We start from the raw sequence: 21,814 nt of genomic DNA on the forward strand, positions 1-21,814 counted from the left end.
TTTGCGCCATTGCTGGAACTCACTTGGTAGCCCAGGCTGGCCTCGAAATCACAGAGATCCGCCTGCCTCTGCCTCCCGAGTGCTGGGATTAAAGGCTTGCACCACCACTGCCTGGCACAAGGTGGGTTTTTAAGGGAACAGAACTCTGAGTGGATAGAACGGAGTCTGCCTCAACTAATAAACTCGGTGTCATGAAATGTGTGACCTTTTAAAAGTGAATTATCTTAGAGTTGGCCCGTTCACAGTGCCTGAAATTAAATTCTCAACTCATGTGTCAGTCTGTGTTAACCCCTGAGAGAATGTTCCATGCCTCTAGCTGATCATGAGGTATTCAGGACAGATTAGTCTCTGTGTTAGCCCTTAACTTTCTTACAGTACCTTCATGTATATCAACTAACTCTGAGACAGATGAGCCTGTATCAGCAAAACTAAGCATAGTGTGAAAAAAATAAAAATGAGCATTAAATGATTTCAATACACAGCTTTTCTGTGTTTACTCTCATATGCTGTCTCTGGGGAAATGGTTTACATATTGGGAAAAATAAACATGATACTCTTTATCGTGTCTATGTCCTCACCTATACTTAGCCAACACCTACATCCTTACCTAAACATAACCAGCGTCTACATCCTCATCTATACATATCTTGTGCCTATATCCTCACCCACACATAACATATGCCTATATCTTCACCCACACATAGCATGTGCCTGTATCCGAACCTACACATAGCCATTGCCTTCACCCTTGTTAAGTACAACAAGCTGGATATTTCAAAAGCCCGCTAAGCCATCTCCCTTGGCCCTAATAGGCCCTGGGCAAGGTAATTCTCACATAGTGAAACCTCTAGTCATATAGACATGAAGACATTACTATAGTGACATCCAGTTCCCTGTGTATTGTTCTACCATTTTGATGCCATCACTTCCTCTCTATTTGTCCCTGTCACTCTATCTACACCGAGTTTTTTCAGACATTTTGTAGTGCACTAAAATAAAAACATCATATTTTATTTTCAAATTAATTATTTTCAGCACCAAAAACTACAGTGTTTTGTTTTTTATCCATTTTGTTTTATGTGTATAAATGTTTTGCCTCCACATGTCACCACATGCATCAGTGCCCTAAGAAGCCAGAAGAGGGCACCAGATCCCCTGGAACTTGGGGGACAGATGTGTGTAAGCTGTGTTGTGTTCAGAATGGAACCTGAGCCTAGCAGAATAATGCTGGCTAAATCTGGACAATTCTGGGACAGTTCTTCTTGTTTTTCACTCCTGTCTTTCAGCTTCCCTTAATGACATCACTCAAGCTGTAGCCTAGATAGAGGGTTGTGAGGGACCCATAAGACATGTTTTACTTTTAAGAAGGAAACTTGTCTCCCTGATGTAGATTCATGCAGGATGTCCCTCCATCCTTGAACAAACTATTTATGGCAACTGATGGAGAGTCTTACTCTTTTAATTTATCCTTGTTTTAGGCATATCCGAGGCATTTAATATTGATTCAATTAATTGCTATATCAGGGTCTAACTCCAGACCATGTAGTACTGCAGATGAGATATTTGGTTTCCCCAAAGCAATTGAAATGTATGTACTATGAAGAGGATGGGAAGGGTGTGTGAGGCCAGCTGGATGGCAAAGTCCCACATTTTACCCCAGGGTACTCTTGAGGAGTGATGGGTAAGAGATTTAGATAGAAGGATAGAGGAGAGAGAAACAGATAGAAACATAAGATAGTCTTGAGAGAGCCTGGATCCTAATCCACTTGCCCCTTCTGTCTCTTCTAAAGGGCTATTTATAGGAATTCCATGGGGTGGAGCAAAGGCCCTCCCCCCACTCCAAGAGGCTTCTTGACATTGCCATGGGCCTCATATACATGTAGAACATCTCTGAGCTCTTCTAGTAAATGTGTTCTTAATGCATTAACATTTTTATTTTCTAATATAATGTAAATTATTCGCTCTAAAGATTTCCCGAGCTCCCATTTTCTGAGTTCTTCTTCCTAAATGTTTGCATTGACCTGTCTTTCTTATTAATAGATTTTGGAAAGTATGTGGTGATTTTTGATTGATTTTCAATAGCCTTAAACACTAAAAGGCCAAAGGGAACATCTGCGACCTGTGTAGGCGACATCAGAAGCAAATGAGCAGAACTGGCCATTTCATTGAAAGTCACAAGTATTAGCATCAAAATGTCGTTGCACCCTCTTGAGAAGATTATCACAGAAAGGAATCATATTGAATCCTACCTGGAGGTAGTTAATGTCAGGCAGAAATCAAGTTGCTCCAAAGGGTCAGGTTGAGAAGGGTCCTGGCTTAGGGCTCAGAATGCAGGTTTTATCTCCCCATTTGCATTATGGCATTATAACCAGGATTTTAACCACCCTGTCTCTCTTTAAGGGTATTTTTTTACTGTTTTATGGGAGGACATGAACAAAAGTCCACTTAGTTATATAGGACACCAACAATAGATCAAAGTAACAATTCACCAAAGTCCAACCCAGTGAACAAGGAGTGTAGTAGGTTTACTTACGGAATGTAAATATGATATTACTTAAAGAATCATGAGTAACCTAAACAACTAGCTGCTTCACTGAAAATTCCCACCCACCATGAATGACCACATCATGGAAGCTGCATCATGGAGTTTCCCCACTCAGCTAACCTACATTATACTCAATAATCCCCCAGAATCACTGGCAGTTGGGAAAGGACAGAAGGGAATAATAGCTGGAATCCAGGAATCCCAGGATTCTCCCTTCCTCTCCCTACTAAGAAATGCTGACAGTCCTAAGTCATTGCCTGGCTATTCCATACTAGTCTACTCTACTCATTGCAAAGGCTACCAGATAAACTCTCTACACTGAGATGATGATCATTTTTTGCCTGGAAAAGAAAGCCACACCACAGCAGCTGAGATCTACATGTGTTAGAACGTACTCTGCCACTGAGCTACATCCTAGTCCTGAAGCTGGGCCTTGAGTCTCAAACCCAGAGTGTCAGTTCATCCTCTCCAAAGGGTGATTGTCCCATTCTTCCTTTGAGTCTTGTCCTTACTGGGAAAGAAGAGCAAAACTTTTAAATTGTCAAGTCCCACTTGACCTGTTGAATGGTTCTGATGGGGGGAGTGTAAAATATGAAATGATAGCTATGAAATATAGACATAGGTGAAGAAAAAGACAGACAAACAGGATAGCTTCAAGAGGATTCTGGGTCAATACCACAGACATGAGTTTTATTACTCACAGCCTTTATTTTTTAAAAAAAAGATTTATTTATTTATGATGTATACAGAAGAGGGCACCAGACCTCATTACAGACGGTTATGAGCGTGTGGTTGCTGGGAATTAAACTCAGGACCTCTGGAAGAACAAGCCTTGCTCATAACCTCTGAGCTATCTTCCCCAGCCCCTACTCACAGCCTTTAAATATAAAGGCAACGGAGGTGAAAAAAACCACCCCTTTCAAGAACATCACAGTTCAGGGTACAGAGTACAGTTAAGTGTAAACACCTCCTGACTATCAAGACATCTGGTGACCACGCCCTTGGCCATAATATCCTATTGTGCAGCCTTGCATGGGGGAGAAACAAGCTCAGACTCTCTGACCTTTAGTCAAGATGGAAACAATCCACAAGCTGGGGTCTTTGTGGGCCCCCACAAATTCCCCATTCATTATATTATAAAGTGTCCATCAGACCCCTCAGATGACTGTGCCTGTCTTATGTTGCCTTCTTCCACCATCCTGACTTACCCGTCTTTGAAACACACTTTCTGCCAAGTGTGCTCTGTCTTAGGTTGACAGGGAGCAAGAAAGACTTACCTGTCTCTGACTACCACCCTCTGGAAAGGGAGGGTGCAGAGCTTAATTATGCAGCTCTGAATCAGCTTTCCACTAAGAGCTTGCAAGTAGTTTGAATAATCACAGCAATACACCTGCTCCTTATGGCTGCTATACCTCCTAGTAAAAGAGTAGAGGATGATCAAGATACAATGGCCTTTTTAAATGATCTGGGATGTCCACAGCAATTTTAGCTGCATCAAAATCCAACTTGGCCATTTTTAAATCAGGAAACTCCTGAAGCAACCACATCAAAACTAAGGACTCCTTGAAGGGCCTAGACTGGCCTCTATTTGATGTGCCTCCTATGGGAGGCCTTGCCTTCTTGTGGGTGGGAGTGGAGGGTAGGTTGAGAGGGGGGAGGCTGGGAGGATGGAAGGAGGGAAGAGGGGGATCTTTAGTGTGTAAAATGAATGAAAAAATTCTTAATAAACAAATAAACAAAACTAAGGACTCCTTTAGCATCATACCAAATTCCTCTCAGATTAGCTCTAACCTCTTTCCATCAAGTAACACTTTCATTGTAAACAGAAGAGGTTACACACACCTAATTAAATTTAGACTGACATTTCAAATGAGCTCTTATCTTTAACAATTGTACTACTTCAAATAAAACATTCAGCTTGTGCCTCATTTTTACAACAATGTCTTAACATTAACAGGTTAATAATCTAATTTGAACATGAATTTAGCAGTAATTTAAAAATTTCTCAATTGGTTAAATTACACTTCTCAACAAGTTCTATGTAATTCAAGGGCCAAGAAAATGCTTTTCAGGTAGGTGAAGTACGAGTAACCCTATAATTCTGAATCTTTCCTTTTCCTTCTCCTAAAGTCCAATGCATTGCTGCCACCAACTTCCAAAGATATGTTTGAGCTGTCCAGTCCCCAGGTACCAAATAGCAGCAAAACTTTTGTTCCAACTCCTCCTCATGAGGCCTCTCCAAATTGATTGTTTGACCAGTCTAGCAAACTGCCTCTGTAACAGTTTTTGATCTGCACTAACCTGGACGTATACTGCCACATCAAAATTTAACTGCTGATTTGTCTCCCGATAAATGCCTTCTCTGGGAAGCATATCAAAATACTGGAAATTTGTTGTGTCTGATTTATATCAGCTATGACTTGACATTGTTCCACAAATGCATTTTTTCACAACAAATAGTCCCCTTATGAAAGGTAAGCTCTTGCCATCTGTTTTCAGTCCCCAGGATGCAAGGCTTCAAGAGCCCTGTTTTCTAGCAGAACCTGAGTAATGGGGGCAACAGGTCCATACTGATAGCATGCTGTTTTTAATTTCTTGAGTTCTTTAACTGGAATCAGCACATCTTGAATGGTGAAAGATCAGAGGAATAGAACAATGCAGCCACAAGTTCTTACCACTAGGAAATCCTCAGTTCAAGAGCTCTATTACCTGTATACTAATGCCTTATATCCCTTTCTGTGCCCTGCCATCTTATTTCCTCTCTCCACCCAGCTACATCACTTCCTCTTTCTGGCCAGCTCTATCATTTCCTGACTGTCTGTTTAAGAATCCAGGAAAGGTAGTCTGAATCTTGCCCTACAACTTGGGAAACACTAAGAGAATACAGATTCAGTGAGCATGGCCGCCCATGGACACCAGGGCAGGTTAGAAGGCTAAGAAGTCATTTAATGTGGGGTGCCCACAGAGACCCTAGATTATGTCTTGTTTTCATCTTGACTCGAGGTCAGAGAGTCTGAGCTTGTTTTACAGCCCCCCACAAGGCTGCATAATAGGATGCTTTGGCCAAATGTGTGGTTACCAAGTGTCTTATACTTCAAAGCCTAATTACAGGATGCTCTGCCATAAGGCATGGTCACCCGATGTCTTTAGTACTAAGGAGGTGATTACAGTTAGCTGTACTTTGTACCTTGAACCCCGATGTCCTTGAAAGGGAGAGGTCTTGTCACCCTTCTTCTTGTTTCATATATTTACAGGCTGTGAGTAATAAAACTCCTGTTTGTAGTATTGACCCAGAAACCTCCCAAAGCCATCTTGTGTCTCTGTCTTTTTCTCCATCTATGCCTCTATTTCATAGCTATCACTTCCCAATTCAACACTCCCCCCTTTAGAACTGTTCAACCGGTTGAGGAGTGTAGCAGGGTCCTGTGCTGTTGTTCCCTTAGGGGAAGGGGGCCAAGTAGGTGCAGAGTCAACAACACAGACTCTGGGAGAATGTCAAAACAAGTTCAGTTTATTCAGGAAAAGGCAAGCCTTATATACCCTCTACCCCACCTTGGGGGGAAGTCTGATGAATATGCATTTGGTTTGATATGGCTGCCTCTCATTGGTCGAGGTCATCTCCAGATCATGTTTCAGCTGCTGTTGCTAAGGCCCTTAGGCAGACTCAGGTTGGCTCTCAGAAAGTTTTGGTGTTTTGTTTTTTTTTTTTTTTTTTTTTGAGACAGGGTTTCTCTGTGTAGCCTTGTGCGTTTCCTGGAACTCACTCTGTAGCTCAGATTAGCCATGAACTCACAGAGATCTACCTGCCTCTGCCTCCCGAGTGCTGGCATAAATGGCGTGTGCCACCACCATGCAACAAAAGTATCTTTTTTACTTGTTTAGGCCAGCCGGCCCTCAAGCCTGTTAGGGATAAGCCATCCTACAGAGCAGAACTTGAAAAATAGTTTCCTAAACATGTGACTCTCTGAATACAGGGGAACCCAGTGATGGAACATTGAAGATGAAGAGAAGATGAAGGGAATACTCTGGGTGTCAAAAGTGCAAGTGCAGTGAGAAAACTCAGCAGTAAAATTGTAAACATGGGGCAGAGTTTCAATAGACAGTCATTTGTGCATTGACTTGAGATATTTTGAAAGCAGGAGAGTTAAGGTAGAGCAGCAACAAATAGAAATTTTTAGAGTTTGTAGAGGAGCTGTAACCCTTAGTGTCCTGACTAAGGGATCTTGCATGCAGACTCATGGGTGTGGTGATGTTTTATTTGTGCTCTAACAATAAAGCTTGCCTGAGGATCAGAGGACAAGTCAGCCACTGTATTAAACATGAAGGTCAGGCAGTGGTAGCACAAGCCTTAAATCCTAGCATTCAGGAGGCAGAGATTCATCTGGATCTCTGTGAGTTCAAGACCACACTGGGAACAGAGCCAAGTGTGGTGGCACATGCTTTTAATCCCAGCACTAGTTAACCATAGAGGCAATTCTTCAAACACAGATTCCAAGTCCATTCTGTAGAGTGTGGTGTACTGTGGCAAAGCTTTGGCCTTCAAGTTTGTTTCCACTCTGGGGGCCACAGGCAAATATTTGACAGACTCACAGTCAACATCCCTCTTCATAGATATAAATTATGCATCAAAATTTATCCCTTTATCCTTGGAAACAAGACGAGTATATAATTATGAATATATCGTGCATTCTTTTCCATTGTAATACAACAAAATTATCTGGGATCTGTAAACAACCTAGAAAAGTGGCAAAAATGCATATTTTCTACAAAGGGAGAGTAAAATCTCTGCCCACAATTATGTGTGCTTGCTGTTTTATTTTTAAGGCACTTGCTCACTATGTCAAATGAAACAAAATTATAATTAGAAACTGTTACTGCTTCTAACTCCTGCACCAGGAGAAATAATTTTGAGATTGGAACCACCCATTGTCTTTGGAGTAGTCATATTGAATCATTGATAGTAGTTTAGCTCTGGATGATGAGTAACTATTTGCCTATTCAATGCCCCAAAAATGACAAGTTCATAACTGTTCAAATGTTTGTAATGAAAAATTGATTTGTCAACAAAATGCACAAAGTTGTACAGGTAACAACCATATGTTCTGAATCATTGGGTTAGGAAGGACACAAAGGAGACATCTAGTGAACTTTTCTGGTTTCTGTCATTTTGGATTCCCTCAAATCCATTTCAGTCTGTATTATTAAAGAATCAACATTAACTGACAACAAGTGGCATTTTTCTTGTTTTGAATAGGATGCTCAAACAATGACTTGGAGACAAAACTGGCACTCTCTTGGGCCAATCAGACAGGAAGTCCCATTGACGGATAGAGTTGAGTGTCATGTTGGCATTTTGTACAAATGAGAGCTTCCTTCCTAGGCCAATCCTGGGCATGCTGCTTTGGGTCAATTTCATTTTTAAAGTCCTGTTACTTCCTAGTGACCTTTGATGCTCTAACATGGAAATGGGTTGGCAGAGTCAAAAATAAGACCTTTGTGAAAGGTATTAGGAATGTTGTCCACATGAGTTTTATTAATACTTAATATATTGATTTATGGGTTGTCTTAGCTAGGGTTTCAATTGCTGTGCAGAGACACCATGGCCAAGGTAACTCTCACAAAAAAAAAAAACCATGAATTGGTGTGGCTTACTTTTTCAGAGGATCAGGGTGGGGAACATGGCGGCATGCAGACAGACATGATGCTGGCTACATCTTGATATGCAGGCGATAGGAGTAGACTGTCTCACTGGGAGTAACTTGAGCCTAGGAGACATCAAAGCCCACTCCCACAGTGACACACTTCCTCCAACAAAGCCACATTTTCCAATAATGCCACTCCTTTTGGGGGCCATTTCCTTTCAAACCACCACACAGGTCCAGATCCAAAATGGTGGTGATAGTACCTGGGTTTCGTGACTTTTGGGTGGGTCTTGAACACCACTCAAAAAGGGAGCCCTCAGCTCTGATATGGAAGGCCTTCATTTATTTTCTCACACTGGCCTCAGTAATTAGCAATCTAAAAGTTTTCCTCAAGTGACACTGTAAAGAACACAAGGGATGCAAGTTAATCACTACTTCCATCTCTGCATCAGGACCAAGCCCTTTCCTTGGGGAGGAGATGTGTCTATGATTTGCCTCACCTGCATAAGGCACCCAAATGGCTTAATAAAGAGCTGAATGGCCAATGACCAGGAGGAGAGAAGAGACAGGACTTCTGGGCAGAGAGAGGAATTCAGGATTAGTATCTAGCCTGGCAGGAGAAGCCATTGAGACACAGAGTGAATTAGACATACAGAGAAGAAGTTAAGTGGCAGAAAATAGACTAATAGAAACAGGTTAGTTTATGTTATAAGAGCTAGTTGGGAACAATCCTAAGCTAAAGGCCAAGCTCTCACAATTAAGAATAGGTCTCTGTGTCATTATTTGGGGGCTGTCAATCCAAAGAAAGTCCAAAAAACGACTCGATACACATAGCACAGATTTGAACTATTACTCTGGATGTGGACTTGAAAGCCTGAGGGTTTTAAAGTCACTGTTCCTTATATCAAATGACGACCAGTATATTGGTCTTCTATTCTTCTGCTTATGCTAGGACATGATGTAAATGAGTAACCTAAAAGAGGGAAAAAGAATTTCGCTGGTGGGAATGGTAGCACATGTCTTTAATCCCAACACTCAGGAGGCAGAAGAGTTTAAGGACACCGTAGTCTACAGAGCAATTTCCTGACCAGCCAGGGTTCACAGTGAAACCTTCTCTCAGAAAAAGAGACCCACAACTGGGGTCTTTTGCAAAAATACAAAATTTATAATACTATCAAGAACATCTAGAAAAGGAAGATGATGAAACAATGACATATCGCAACTACAAGATTCATTTTGTGGGAAGTTCTCTGCAAGATAATTTTAAGTGAAAAAGATAATACAAAGTGGTAAAGGTATATACACAAAACAATTTAATTTTAAAAGACTATTGATGTATAGTCATACTTTATTTTAAGCAGTAAAACATAACCACTTTCTTTTTCTTTATACTGGTAATATCCAAGATAAAATAAAATGAGCTCCCTGTTTTAGGAAGAGTGCTATCTCCTGGTTCCATGTGAGCCAAGTCTTTAAACGGTATCATTTCATCATTCTCTATAGAACAGAATGTCTCTGTTTAAACATTGGGAAAACATAAAAATGGTTTTCAAGTTTGTGGATCAATAAGAACTTCCTGCTTGGCACTAAGCTCAAAAGGTAGAGCCCCCAAACCACTAGAGGATGAAGGGAGGAGAAGATGCTTAAATACTGGGGACTGGCTATTCTGGGCAGCTGCTGAGTTGATTCCCAGGCAACATGAAGGCTCTCCTCTTTCTGGGGTTCCTCCTGCTTTCTGTCACTGTCCAGGCCAAGGTCTTTGAGCGATGTGAGTTTGCCAGAGTTATGAAAAAGCATGGAATGGATAACTTCGAGGGAATCAGCCTGGCAAACTGTAAGTCTCCTCTTCTTGACCCCTCCAGATAATCACCCTCTGCAGAACAGGTACAAGGAAGCAATCAGTGAGCAGAGAGGGAGCTGGGGTCAATAAGCTTTTAGGATTTCTGCATATTTGACTTGGTTTGATTACAAACATCAATGTTCATCTTTTTCATCAGAGATATGAAGTGATGGCATGGGAGGGGACATCTTCCCAGGCTAAGGCAATAGGACCTGAGGTGTTCTTGGAGAGTCACTAGGTTTTCCAGTTGCTTCAGACTCAATAGCCCACAGTGGGTGAGAATAGATGGGAGGACTCACTCATTCAGAACTTGAGTTCTGAGAGCCTGGAGTGACTGGGATGTGTCTTCCTTTCTCTGACCATGGTATGGACCTTTAGAGAGAAAAACTTTCAAACCTTTTGAACTTTCTATGCAGGGCAGAGGGATCCTATTTACCCCTACTTGCTGCTGAAGTGAGGTCTTCTGAAACTGAGTATGAAGTGACTTGATACAATTCTTCACTCTGGGAAGGTCTTTCTTTTTGCATAATGGAAGAGGTGGATGAAAAAAGTTGTTCATGGCCTACGCCATTTAAGTCCTTGTAACTAGTGTGCTTATCAGATTCGATGAAGGTGGTTACTACTCAACATTTGTCCATGAATGAGTGAGTAGATAATATATGTGTGGATGGATGGATGGATGGATGGATGGATGGATGGATGGATGGATGGTGGATGGATGGATGGGTGGATGGGTGGATGGATGAATGGGTGGATGGATGGATGGTTGGATGAATTTGCAGAATAGCCTTTCCTGTTCTAATGTTCTCAATTTAAATATTCTTATCAGCCATTTGTGATCGTACACACTCCTGAAATCCAAGTAAGAGATGGCATGGTCTGGGCCAAAGTTGTATCCATAGTGACAAAGACAAGAAAAAGAATTCTAACAACATACAAATTCACATTAGTTATAAGAACATATCTCTGAGGAAATCCTTATTCTTCTAATAGGAACGTTTTATTAGCATGTGTATTTGATATTAATTTATAAAATCCACCTAACTACTGTTTGTGTTTCTATTTTAGGCAGAGGTATCTCCAGAATAGATGAGGGAGGGAAAAGCAGTGGAAGAAACAGCTAGTTTATTTTGGGGAGGAGGGGCCATGGTTTCAGTGTATAGCTCTGACCAGCCTGGAACTTGCTATGTCGCCAGGCTGGTCTCAAACCCACACAGATTCTCTGGCCTCTGCTTATGGCCTGCTGGGAATAAAAGAGAGCACCACTGTGACCAGTCCATCTATTGAGTGTTTTAAAATGACCTTATCTCATTTATTCTCAGTGCAAACTGATTTGTCCTCAAAGAGATTCTCTTTGGGGCTCTTGAAGATTTTCACTTGCTGACTGGGTACATCAAATTGACCTACTTGAAAGGCAGAGGCAGGAGGATCCCTTAAGACCAGAGACTACACTGGGAAACACAGCCAAACCCAGCGTGAACTAGTGGGAGAATATTTTATAATTTAATCATATGATTGTACTTATAACATGAATCACTTGTGAAATACAGCCAGATCCAAGAGCTAATTTTGGTTTCTAATTTAAATCATTTGCTGTTGCTCCTTACTGGTGAATATTCTTTTTCTTTTTAGGGGCATGTATGGCTCAGCATAAAAGTCACTTAAACTCAAAGCTTAAAAGGAACTTGGGAGCCCGAGTCACCGTCTATGGGATATTTCAGATCAGTGGTAAACATTGGTGTGATGATGGCAAAACGCCGAAACTGCCAAATAAGTGTGGGATCCCCTGCAGTGGTAAGACAAGGCGGGGTCAAAGGGATAGCAAACAACCCACCTGCTTTCATGTACAAGAGCAGAGATTCTGTGCAGGAGACATCACTGAAGGAAGCATGAGGAACCTGGGGAGACTGGACTGTTAGAAAGTCATTGCTATTCACATCAACATTAACCAAGGAAGACATTGGGATTAGAGCATGGCTTGGTGATAGAATGCCTTGCCTACCAATCAGAGGGCCCTAGGTTCCACCTCCAAAATCCTAAATGAATAAACAAAATAAAGAGAGGCTGGCCAGGAAGCTTAGACAGAAGAGTCCCCAATGCCAAGGTTTGACCCTCAGCACCCACATAAAAGATGAATTTGGTGACATGCATTTGTAAGATCAGCAGTAGGGATTCTGAGACAACAGATCCATGGGGCTCACTGGCCAATCAGCAGAGGCTAATCTGTAAGCCAGTTCCGATGGCAGACCCTGTATCAAAAACAATGTGGTCTGCTTCTAAGGAACAGCTCCTGGGGTGTCCTCTGACTTCTACATACATATACATGTATGTGCACGTTCACTGGTGCATATACCAGCACACACAGACACACTTGTTGAATTAATAGAAAATTAAAAATAAAGAGCTGTATCATTAAAACTTGGTGGGATTTTTTAACCTATACTCACATGCACTCACCCATACACAGACACATAATTGAAATTAAGAAAAATAAACATTTTTGACAAGTTGTCATTTTATAACATGTGAAAATTTCTGGAATATATACTAATTAGTTATAAGTGGTCTTACTGGTGTTTTGTCCCAGAGATTTGCATTCTAGCTGTTTACTTAAGAGTAGTTAAGGAAATTGCCATAGGGTCATTTATGACTGAATGGATTTTATTACAAAGATTTCTAACATATACAAATGAATATGTTACTATAATAAAATCTATATAACAAGGTACCACTAAACAACTGCCATTTTGTCCAACTGGCTTCTATGTGTATGTACTGACGTACTGTTTTGGGATAATGCTCTTCTACACTGTAAAGATTTGTCACTGGAATTGGTCTAATAATATGCTGATTGGCCTGTAGCCAGGCAGGAAGTATAGATGGGATGAACAGACTAGGAGAATTCTGGGAAGAGGAAGGGCAGAGTCGGGAGTCACCAGCAGAATACAGAGGAAGCAAGCTGACAAGGCAGAACTGAGAAAAGGTACCAAGACACATGGCTAAACATAGATAAGAATTATGGATTGACTTAATTGTAAGACCTGGTCAGTAATAAGCCTGAGCTAATGGCTGAGCATTTATAATTAATATTATCTTCTGTGTGGTAATTTGGGAAGCGACTGCTGGGTATTTGGAGTTGTTGGTGGAACAGAAATGTCCACCTACAATGTGCTTTTTGTGTTGAGGGATTTTAGAGTGAATTACTAACATCAAGTTCTGTTTTTAAACTCCTTAGCTTGCATGTCCAAACAATCTAATTCTTAGATTGAAATTATCTGATCTAACAAAATAACACAGATTGGTGTATTTAAGATGAAAATTATTTTTAACAAGAAACAAACAAACAAGGTTCATATCAGGATTGTGGTCTGGGATGGGAGAACTTGCGCTCATGCGGCGAGAGAAGTAATACATAATTTTTAGTGCATGAATTAAATTGGTCAATGGTGTTCTATTTTTCCAGTGTAGGAATTGAACCCAAGACTTGCTACATTTTAGTCAAGCACTCTAAACAGTGAACTATTAATTCCTAATTTGTTAAATTTGTTGGTGAAAATTTTTCAGAAGAGAAAAGATGGTGGAACAGTCTTTGTAGCCTGCTTAGCTTATCTTTAAAACGATTGTGTTTAAATTCATTGACCCATCTACAGTCATTGAAAGGTATTAGAAACTACAAGCAAAGAGGAACATCACTCCCAATTTGAGTGCTCAGAGAGTTGACATAACTGGAAACTTTGGAAAATACTCTTCTAGACTGTAAATCTATACTGTAGGTCTAGTAAAGTTATATCATCCACATATGTACTCCCATAAAAAGTACAGATTTTACATTTTTACACAAATTAAATTATACTTGCACAGCTTCATGATATGGTTATTACTCAAAACTACATCAATAGTAATGACGTTACCTGAATTCTCATTTTAAAGAGTGAATAAAATTATAGTAACAATTCTCTGTATGTTGAAAATACCACTCTTAAATCTTGAGTCTTAAAGCACCTGGCTGCTTCTATTTTGCCGATTATAAATTTCCAGGAAGAAATTTATTCCTACAAGGCTTGTGTATTGTTTTCTTTCTTAAAGTATTCATTTATCTTTATGTGTGTGAGTGTTCTGCCTGCATAGAGGACTGTGTAATACGTGCATGCCTGGTACCTGTGGAAGCCAGAAGAAGTTATGTGGGTTCTGGGAATCAAGTTTTTTGAAAGAGCATCCAGTGTTCTTAGCTACTGAGCCATCTGTCCAGCACCTGTGTTACTTTATGATAAATTCCACTGGTAGACCCAGGTGACAGTTCTGGCTTGTTCTATTTTCCAGTGTGAGAACAAAGAGGAACTTCCCTCAAGACACCTGACAGTCCCACAGCATCCAGTGACCCCTCAATGTGTTCTTTACTTTTTATCTGTGCTGGAATCCTAAGAACACTCTACACTCAAGTATATGCCAACCCGCCATGGACTTTATAAATGAGAAATAAAATGACTTACACCATGTCACCTGCATAGAATCAAGAGAGGCTGTCTCCAATAATCACAGATGCAGGGACACTTGCAAAATAATTTCCTGCATGCACTGCTCAGCGTCACAGAAGAAAGCTGGCTGGGTCTGAACTGAAAATGGCTTCTGTAACAGTACTGGTCCTTTCTCACCCCTGTCTTTCAGCTTTGCTCCAGGATGACATCACTCAAGCCATACAATGTGCGAAGAGGGTTGTGAGGGATCCACAAGGCATTAGAGCATGGTATGTTGGAACTCTGGGAGGGGGAACTGCTGGTTCTGTTGATATGTGTGGTGAGTCTTTCTAAGACCCAAGTATTATTCTGAGCACTGTGGGTACAGCTGGAGCCTTTCACTCCATCATTAGGGTTAGAGAATTTCTCCAGATTGTGAGAATTCCACACACGACTGCTTCCTTCTCAGGCCCCCAGACTATTTGTAACATCAGTTAACAGTTCTGTGTTCGTGATGTCACAGTGACATTGAGCATCCTGTGCTCTGCCCAGGGTTTGGAGAGGATCAAACAGCCATGTAGACACAGCTCCACCAGTCAGCTGTAGGTTCTGGGTGGAGCTATAGCCTGGGTTTTCACACTAGATCTTGACACAGAACACAGTCTCCGTTAGTGTCACTGTTACACTATTTCCCCCCACAGGTTTGAGAATGTGTGCGACAGAGGACACAATTCTAACCATTTCCCCCTGTCTCATTTTCCTCCACAGGTTGGCTTGGATAAGACACTGTCAACATGAAGATGTCACCCAGTACATTAAAAACTGTGGAGTCTAACCGCTGTGTGCCTCCACCTCAGCTCACTCTGTCTCTTTCTCACTATAGAAGTAGTTATGGGAAAGGTCACATTTCCTTGGTTCCCCCTTCAGACAAGCAGGCTTTTATCAGAAACAGGAGCAACATGGAGACTGTTTCCTAAGAGGCTTAGTGCTGATTAATGTGTTTACTGTTTTATGGAAAGCCTCCATTTTTCAGTTAGCCAAAGCAGCAGATGCTGGTGACAGTGATCTAGCATTGAGTGTCACACACATCTCTGTACATCAGTTCTTCACCTATGAAGTAATTCACATTAAGTTTCATTGAAACTAATCTTCATCTCCCCACTGTTGGATAGACATACAGCAAATATGTAAGGAGACAGTAGATCTTGGGTGAAATGGCAGCTGTGTGAGCTCCCAGGCTCAACACCCAGACAGTTAAGAACAGCCACTGTGTGAGGTAAGGCTAGTTTTTAAGGAAACAGAACTCTTGAGTGGATAGAACTGAGTCTGCCTCAACTCAGAAACTTGGTGTCATGATATGTGTGACCTTTATCTTAGAGTTGGCCCATTCATAGTGCTGAAATCAAATTCTTAACTCATGTGTCAGTCTGTGTTAACTCTTCAGAGAATGTTCCATGCCTCTAGCTTATCATGAAGTATTCAGGACAGATTAGTCTCTGTGTTAGCCCTTAACTTTCTTACAGTACCTTCATGTTTATCAACTAACTCTGAGACACATGAGCCTGTATCAGCAAAACTAAGCATATTTGAAAAATAAAAATGAGCATTAAATGATTTCAATGCACACCTTGTCTTTCTTTACTCTCATATGCTGTCTCTGGGGAAATGGTTCACATATTGGGAAAAATCAACATGACACTCTTAATAGGTTCTATGTCCAGCACCTACAGCCTTACCTAAACATAACCGGCATCTACATCCTCACCTATACATATCCTGTGCCTATATCCTCTCCAACATATAGCATGTGCCTATATCTGCACCTACACGTAGCCATTGCCTACACCCTGGTTACATACTACAAGCTGGATATTCTGGGGTAATATTCACAAGCCAGCTGACATATCTCCCTTGACCCTAATAGGCCCTGGACAAGGTAATTCCCACACAGTGAAACCTCCAGTCATGTAGACACGAAGACATTACTACAGTGACAGCCAGTTCCCCGTCACTTCCTTTTTTTTAGTATTTGCATTTTTATAATTAATTTAATTTTACATATCAGCCACTAATTCCCCCATCCTCCCTCCTCGCACTCCTAAACCCCCACCCTCCCCCCAATCCATCCCCATTCCCACCCCCTCCAAGGCAAGGTCTCCCCTGGGGAGTCAGCTCAGCCTGGTAGATTCAGTTGAGACAGGTCCAGTCTCCTCCTCCCTGCACCAAGGCAGAGCAAAGTGTCCCAGCATAGGCCCTAGGTTTCAAACAGCCAGCTCATGCACTAAGGACAGGTCCCAGTCCCACTGCCTGGGGGCCCCCAAAACAGTTCAAGCTAATTGACTGTCTCACTTATCCAGAGGGCCTAGTCCAGTACCATGGGGGTTCCTCCGCTATTGGTTCATAGTTCATGTGTTTCCACTAGTTTGGCTATTTGTCCCTGTGCTTTTTTTCAACCGTGGTCTCAATATCTCTTGCTCATATAATTCCTCCTCTCTCTTGCCGATTTGACTCCTGGAGCTCCACCTAGGGCTTGATCATGGATCTCTGCATCTGCTTCCATCAGACACTGAATGAGAGTTCTATCATGACAGATAGGGTGTTTGGCCATCCGATCATCAGAGTAGGTCAGTTCAGGCACTCTCTCAACCATTGCCAATAGTCTATAGTGGAGGTGTCTTTGTGGATTTCTGGAGACCTCTCTAGCACTCTGCGTCTTCCTATTCCCATGGGGTCTTCGTTTATCATGGTATCTCTTTCCTTGTTCTCCCACTCTGTTCCTGATCTAGCTGGGACCTCCTGCTCCCCTAAGCACTCTCCCCCAACCCTTGCCCTCCATTACCCCCCCCCAACTCCAGTTTGCTCATGTAGATCTCATCCATTTCTCTGTCATTGAGGAATCCCTGTGTCTTTCTTAGGGTCCTTTTTACTAGATAGACTCCCTGGAGCTGTGAGTTGCAGTCTTGTTATCCTTTGCTTTACATCTAGTATCCACTTATGAGTGAGTACATATCATGTTTGTCTTTCTGAGTCTGGGTTACCTCACTCAGGATGATTTTTTTCTAGTTCCATCCATTTGCCCGCAAACCTCATGATGTCATTGTTTTTCTCTGCTGAGTAGTACTCCATTGTGTATATGTACCACATTTTCTTTATCCATTCTTCAGTTGAAGGACATCTAGGTTGTTTCCAGGTTCTGGCTATTACAAATAATGCTGCTATGAACATAGTTGAGCATGTGTCCTTGTGTTATGATTGAGCATTCCTTGGGTATATGCCCAAGAGTGGTATTGCTGGGTCCTGAGGAAGATTGATTCTCAATTTTCTAAGAAAGCACCATATTGATTTCCAAAGTGGTTGTACAAGTTTGCATACCCACCAACAGTGTAGGAGTGTTCCCCTTGCTCCACATCCTCTCCAGCACAAGCTGTCTTCAGTGTTTTTGATCTTAGCCATTCTGACAGGTGTAAGATGGTATCTCAGAGTCATTTTGATTTGCATTTCCCTGATGATTAAGGATGTTGAGCAATTCCTTAAATGTCTTTCAGCCATTTGAGCTTCTTCTGTTGAGAATTCTCTGTTTAGCTCTATAGCCCATTTTTTATTTGGACTGTTGGTTATTTTGATGTCTAACTTCTTGAGTTCTTTATATATTCTGGATATCAGCCCTCTTTCAGATGTGGGGTTGGTGAAGATCTTTTCCCATTCTGTAAGCTGTCGTTTTGTCTTGTTGACCGTGTCCTTTGACCTACAAAAGCTTCTCAGTTTCAAGAGGTCCCATTTAATAATTGTTTCTCTCAGTGTCTGTGCTACTGATGTTATATTTAGGAAGTGGTCTCTGGTGCCAATGCATTCAAGACTACTTCCTACTTTCTCATCTATCAGGTTCAGGGTAGCTGGATTTATGTTGAGGTCTTTGATCCACTTGGACTTAAGTTTTGTGCACGGTGACAGATATGGATTTGAAATCTTCTACATGTTGACATCCAGTTATGCCAGCACCATTTGTTGAAGATGCTTTATTTTTTCCATTGTGCACTTTTGGCTTCTTTGTTGAATTTCATATGGTCATAGGTGTGCGGATTAATGTCAGGGTCTTCAGTTCGGTTTCATTGGTCAACATGTCAGTTTTTATGCCGGTACCAAGCTGTTTTTATTACTGTAGCTCTATAGTAGAGCTTGAAATCAGGGATTGTGATGCCTCCAGAGGTTGTTTTATTGTACAGGATTCTTTTGGCTATACTGGGTATTTTGTTTTTCCATTCTGTGAAGAATTGTGTTGGTATTTTGATGGGGATTGCATTGAATCTGTAGATGGCTTTTGGTAAGATTGCCCTTTTTACTATGTTAATCCTACCTATCCGTGAGCATGGGAGATCTTTCCATTTTATGTCATCTTCTTCAATTTCTTTTTTCAGGGACTTAAAGTTCTTATCATACAGGTCCTTTGCTTGCTTAGTTAGAGTTACCCCCAAGGTATTTTATATCATTTGTGGCTATTGTAAAGGGTGATGTTTCTCCGATTTCTTTATCAGCCTGTTTGCCATTTGTATATAGGAGGGCTACTGTTTTTTTTTTTTTTTAGTTAATCTTGTATCCTACTACATTGCTGAAGGTGTTTATAAGCTGTATGAGTTCCTTAATTGAATTTTTGGGGTCACTTATGTATACTATCATGTCATCTGCAAATAGTGAAAGCTTGACTTCTTCCTTTCCAGTTTGTATCCCCTTGATCTCCTTATGTTGTCTTATTACTCTGGCTATAACTTCAAGTACTATATTGAATAAGTATGGGGAGAGCAGACAGCCTTGCCTTATTCCTGATTTTAGTGGAATCACTTTGAGTTTCTCTCCATTTACTTTGATGTTGGCTGTTGGCTTGCTGTAAATTGCCTTTATTATGTTTAGGTATGTTTCCTGTGTTCCTGATCTCTCCAAGACCTTTATCATGAAGGGGTGTTGGATTTTGTCAAATGCCTTTTCAGCATCTAGTGAGATGATCATGTGTTTTTTTTTTCTTTCAGTTTGTTTATATGGTGTATTACATTGATGGACTTTCGTATGTTGAACCACCCTTGCATCCCTGGGATGAAGCCTATTTGATCATGGTAGATAATTGTTTTGATGTGTTCTTGGAGTCTGTTTGCCAGTATTTTATTGAGTATTTTTGCATCAATGTTCATGAGAGAGATTGGTCTGTAGTTCTCTTTCTTGGTTGCATCTTTGTTTGGCTTGGCAATCAGGGTAAATGTAGCCTCATAGAGGTTCCTTCTGTTTCGAGATTGGTCTGTAGTTCTCTTTCTTGGTTGCATCTTTGTTTGGCTTGGCAATCAGGGTAAATGTAGCCTCATAGAGGTTCCTTCTGTTTCTATTGTGTGGAACAATTTAAAGAGTATTGGTATTATCTCTTCTTTGAACATCTGGTAGAATTCTGCGTTGAAACCATCTGGTCCTGGGCTTTTTTGGTTGGGAGACTTTTAATGACTGTTTCTATTTCCTTGGGAGTTATTGGTATATTTAAATAGTTTATCTGGTCTTGATTTAACTTAGGTATGTGGTACCTATCCAGAAAATTATCCATTTCTTTTAGATTTTCCAGTCTTGTGGAGTACAGGTTTTTGAAGTATGACCTGATGATTCTCTGGATTTCCTCAACGTTAGTTGTTATATCTCCCTTTTCATTTCTGATTTTGCTAATTTGGATGCTCTCTCTCTCTGTCTTTTGGTTAGTTTGAATAAGGGCTTGTCTGTCTTGTTGATTTTCTCAAAGAACCAGCTCTTTGTTTCATTGATTCTTTGTATTGTTTCTATTTTATTGATTTTAGCTCTCAATGTTATTATTTCCTGGCATCTATTCCTCCTGGGTGACTTTGCTTCTTCTTGTTCTAGAGCTTTCAGATGTGCTGTTAAGTCACTAGTATGAGATTTCACCAACTTCTTTATGTGGCATTTAGTGCTATAAATTTTCCTCTTAGCACTGCTTTCATAGTGTCCCATAAGTTTAGGTATGTGGTATATTCATTTTCATTGATCTCTAGGAAATCTTTAATTTCTTTCTTTATTTCTTCCTTGACCCATTGGTGATTCAGTTGGGCATTATTCAGTTTCCATGAGATTGTAGGCTTTCTGTAATTTTTGTTGTTGTTGAAATCTAACTTTAAACTATGGTGGTCTGATAGAACACAGGAGGTTATTCCAATTGTTTTGTATCTGTTGAGATTTGCTTTGTGGCCAAGTATGTGGTTGATTTTATAGAAGGTTCCATGGGGTTCTGAGAAGAAGGTATATTCTTTTTTGTTAGAGTGGATTGTTCTGTAAATATTGATTAAGTCCATTTGAGTCATAACATCAGTTAAGTCCTTTATTTCTCTGTCAAGTTTCAATTTGGCAGATCTGTCCAGTGGTGAGAGTGGGGTGTTGAAGTCTCCCACTATTAATGTGTGGGGTTTTATATGTAATTTAAGCTTTAGTAATGTTTCTTTTACATACATGGGTGCCCTTGTGTTTGGGGCATAAATGTTCAGAATTGAAACTTCATCTTGGTGGATCTTTCCTGTGATGAGTATGTAATGTCCTTCTTGATCTCTTTTGATTGATTTTTAGTTTGAAGTCTATTTTGCTGGCTATTAGGATGGCTACACCAGCTTGTTTCTTAAGACCATTTGATTGGAAAGACTTTTCCCAGCCTTTTATTCTTAGGTAGTGTCTACCTTTGAATTTGAGGTGTGTTTTTTGTATGCAGCAGAAAGATGGGTCTTGCTTTCCTATCCATTCTGTTAGCCTGCGTCTTTTTATAGGTAAATTAAGTCCATTGATATTAAGGGATATTAATGATCAGTGATTGTTCGTTCCTGTTATCTTTTGGTGGTAGTGTGTGTGTACTTCTCTTCTTTGGGGTTTACTGCTGTGGGGTTTCTATTGCCTGTGTTTTCATGGGTGTATCTGACTTCCTTAGGTTGGAATTTTCCTTTAAGAGCTTACTGTAGGGCTGGATTTGTGGATAAGTATTGTTTAAATCTGGTTTTGTCTTGAAATGTCTTGTTCACTCCATCGATGATGACTGAAAGTTTTGCTGGGTATATTAGTCTAGGCTGGCATCCATGGTCTCTTAGTGTCTGCATGACATCTGTCCAGGTCCCTCTGGCTTTCAAAATCTCCACTGAGAAATTGAGTGTTATTCTCATTGGTTTGCCTTTATAAGTCATTTGGCCTTTTTCCTTTGCTGCTCTTAATATTCTTTCTTTATTCTGTAGGTTAATTTGTTTAACTATTATGTGGTGAGGGGACTTTTTTAAGGGTCTAGTCTGTATGGTGATCTATAGGCTTCTTGTATCTT

The 21,814-nt window shown here is 40.7% G+C and overlaps 1 protein-coding gene across 1 annotated transcript; it reads left to right on the plus strand.

Moving 5' to 3' along the window:
* The first annotated feature begins 9,885 nt into the window (after nucleotides 1-9,885).
* On the plus strand, nucleotides 9,886-16,070 carry LOC131895195 (lysozyme C-1-like). The gene is made up of 4 exons (XM_059245616.1): nucleotides 9,886-10,021; nucleotides 11,660-11,821; nucleotides 14,693-14,771; nucleotides 15,250-16,070. The coding sequence occupies exons 1-4, from the start codon at nucleotides 9,886-9,888 to the stop codon at nucleotides 15,314-15,316; spliced, it is 444 nt and encodes a 147-aa protein (XP_059101599.1). The 3' UTR covers nucleotides 15,317-16,070.
* The last annotated feature ends 5,744 nt before the right edge of the window (nucleotides 16,071-21,814 follow it).

Source organism: Peromyscus eremicus, chromosome 18 (assembly GCF_949786415.1).
Source record: "Peromyscus eremicus chromosome 18, PerEre_H2_v1, whole genome shotgun sequence".
Classification (NCBI taxonomy): domain Eukaryota; kingdom Metazoa; phylum Chordata; class Mammalia; order Rodentia; family Cricetidae; genus Peromyscus; species Peromyscus eremicus.

Excerpts from the sequence above, each read along its gene's own strand:
- LOC131895195 (XM_059245616.1), top strand. The coding sequence starts at position 9,886 with ATGAAGGCTCTCCTCTTTCTGGGGTTCCTCCTGCTTTCTGTCACTGTC. Across the intron at positions 11,822-14,692 it reads GTGTGGGATCCCCTGCAGTG|CTTTGCTCCAGGATGACATC; the intron begins GTAAGACAAGGC and ends CCTGTCTTTCAG. Across the intron at positions 14,772-15,249 it reads CCACAAGGCATTAGAGCATG|GTTGGCTTGGATAAGACACT; the intron begins GTATGTTGGAAC and ends TTTCCTCCACAG.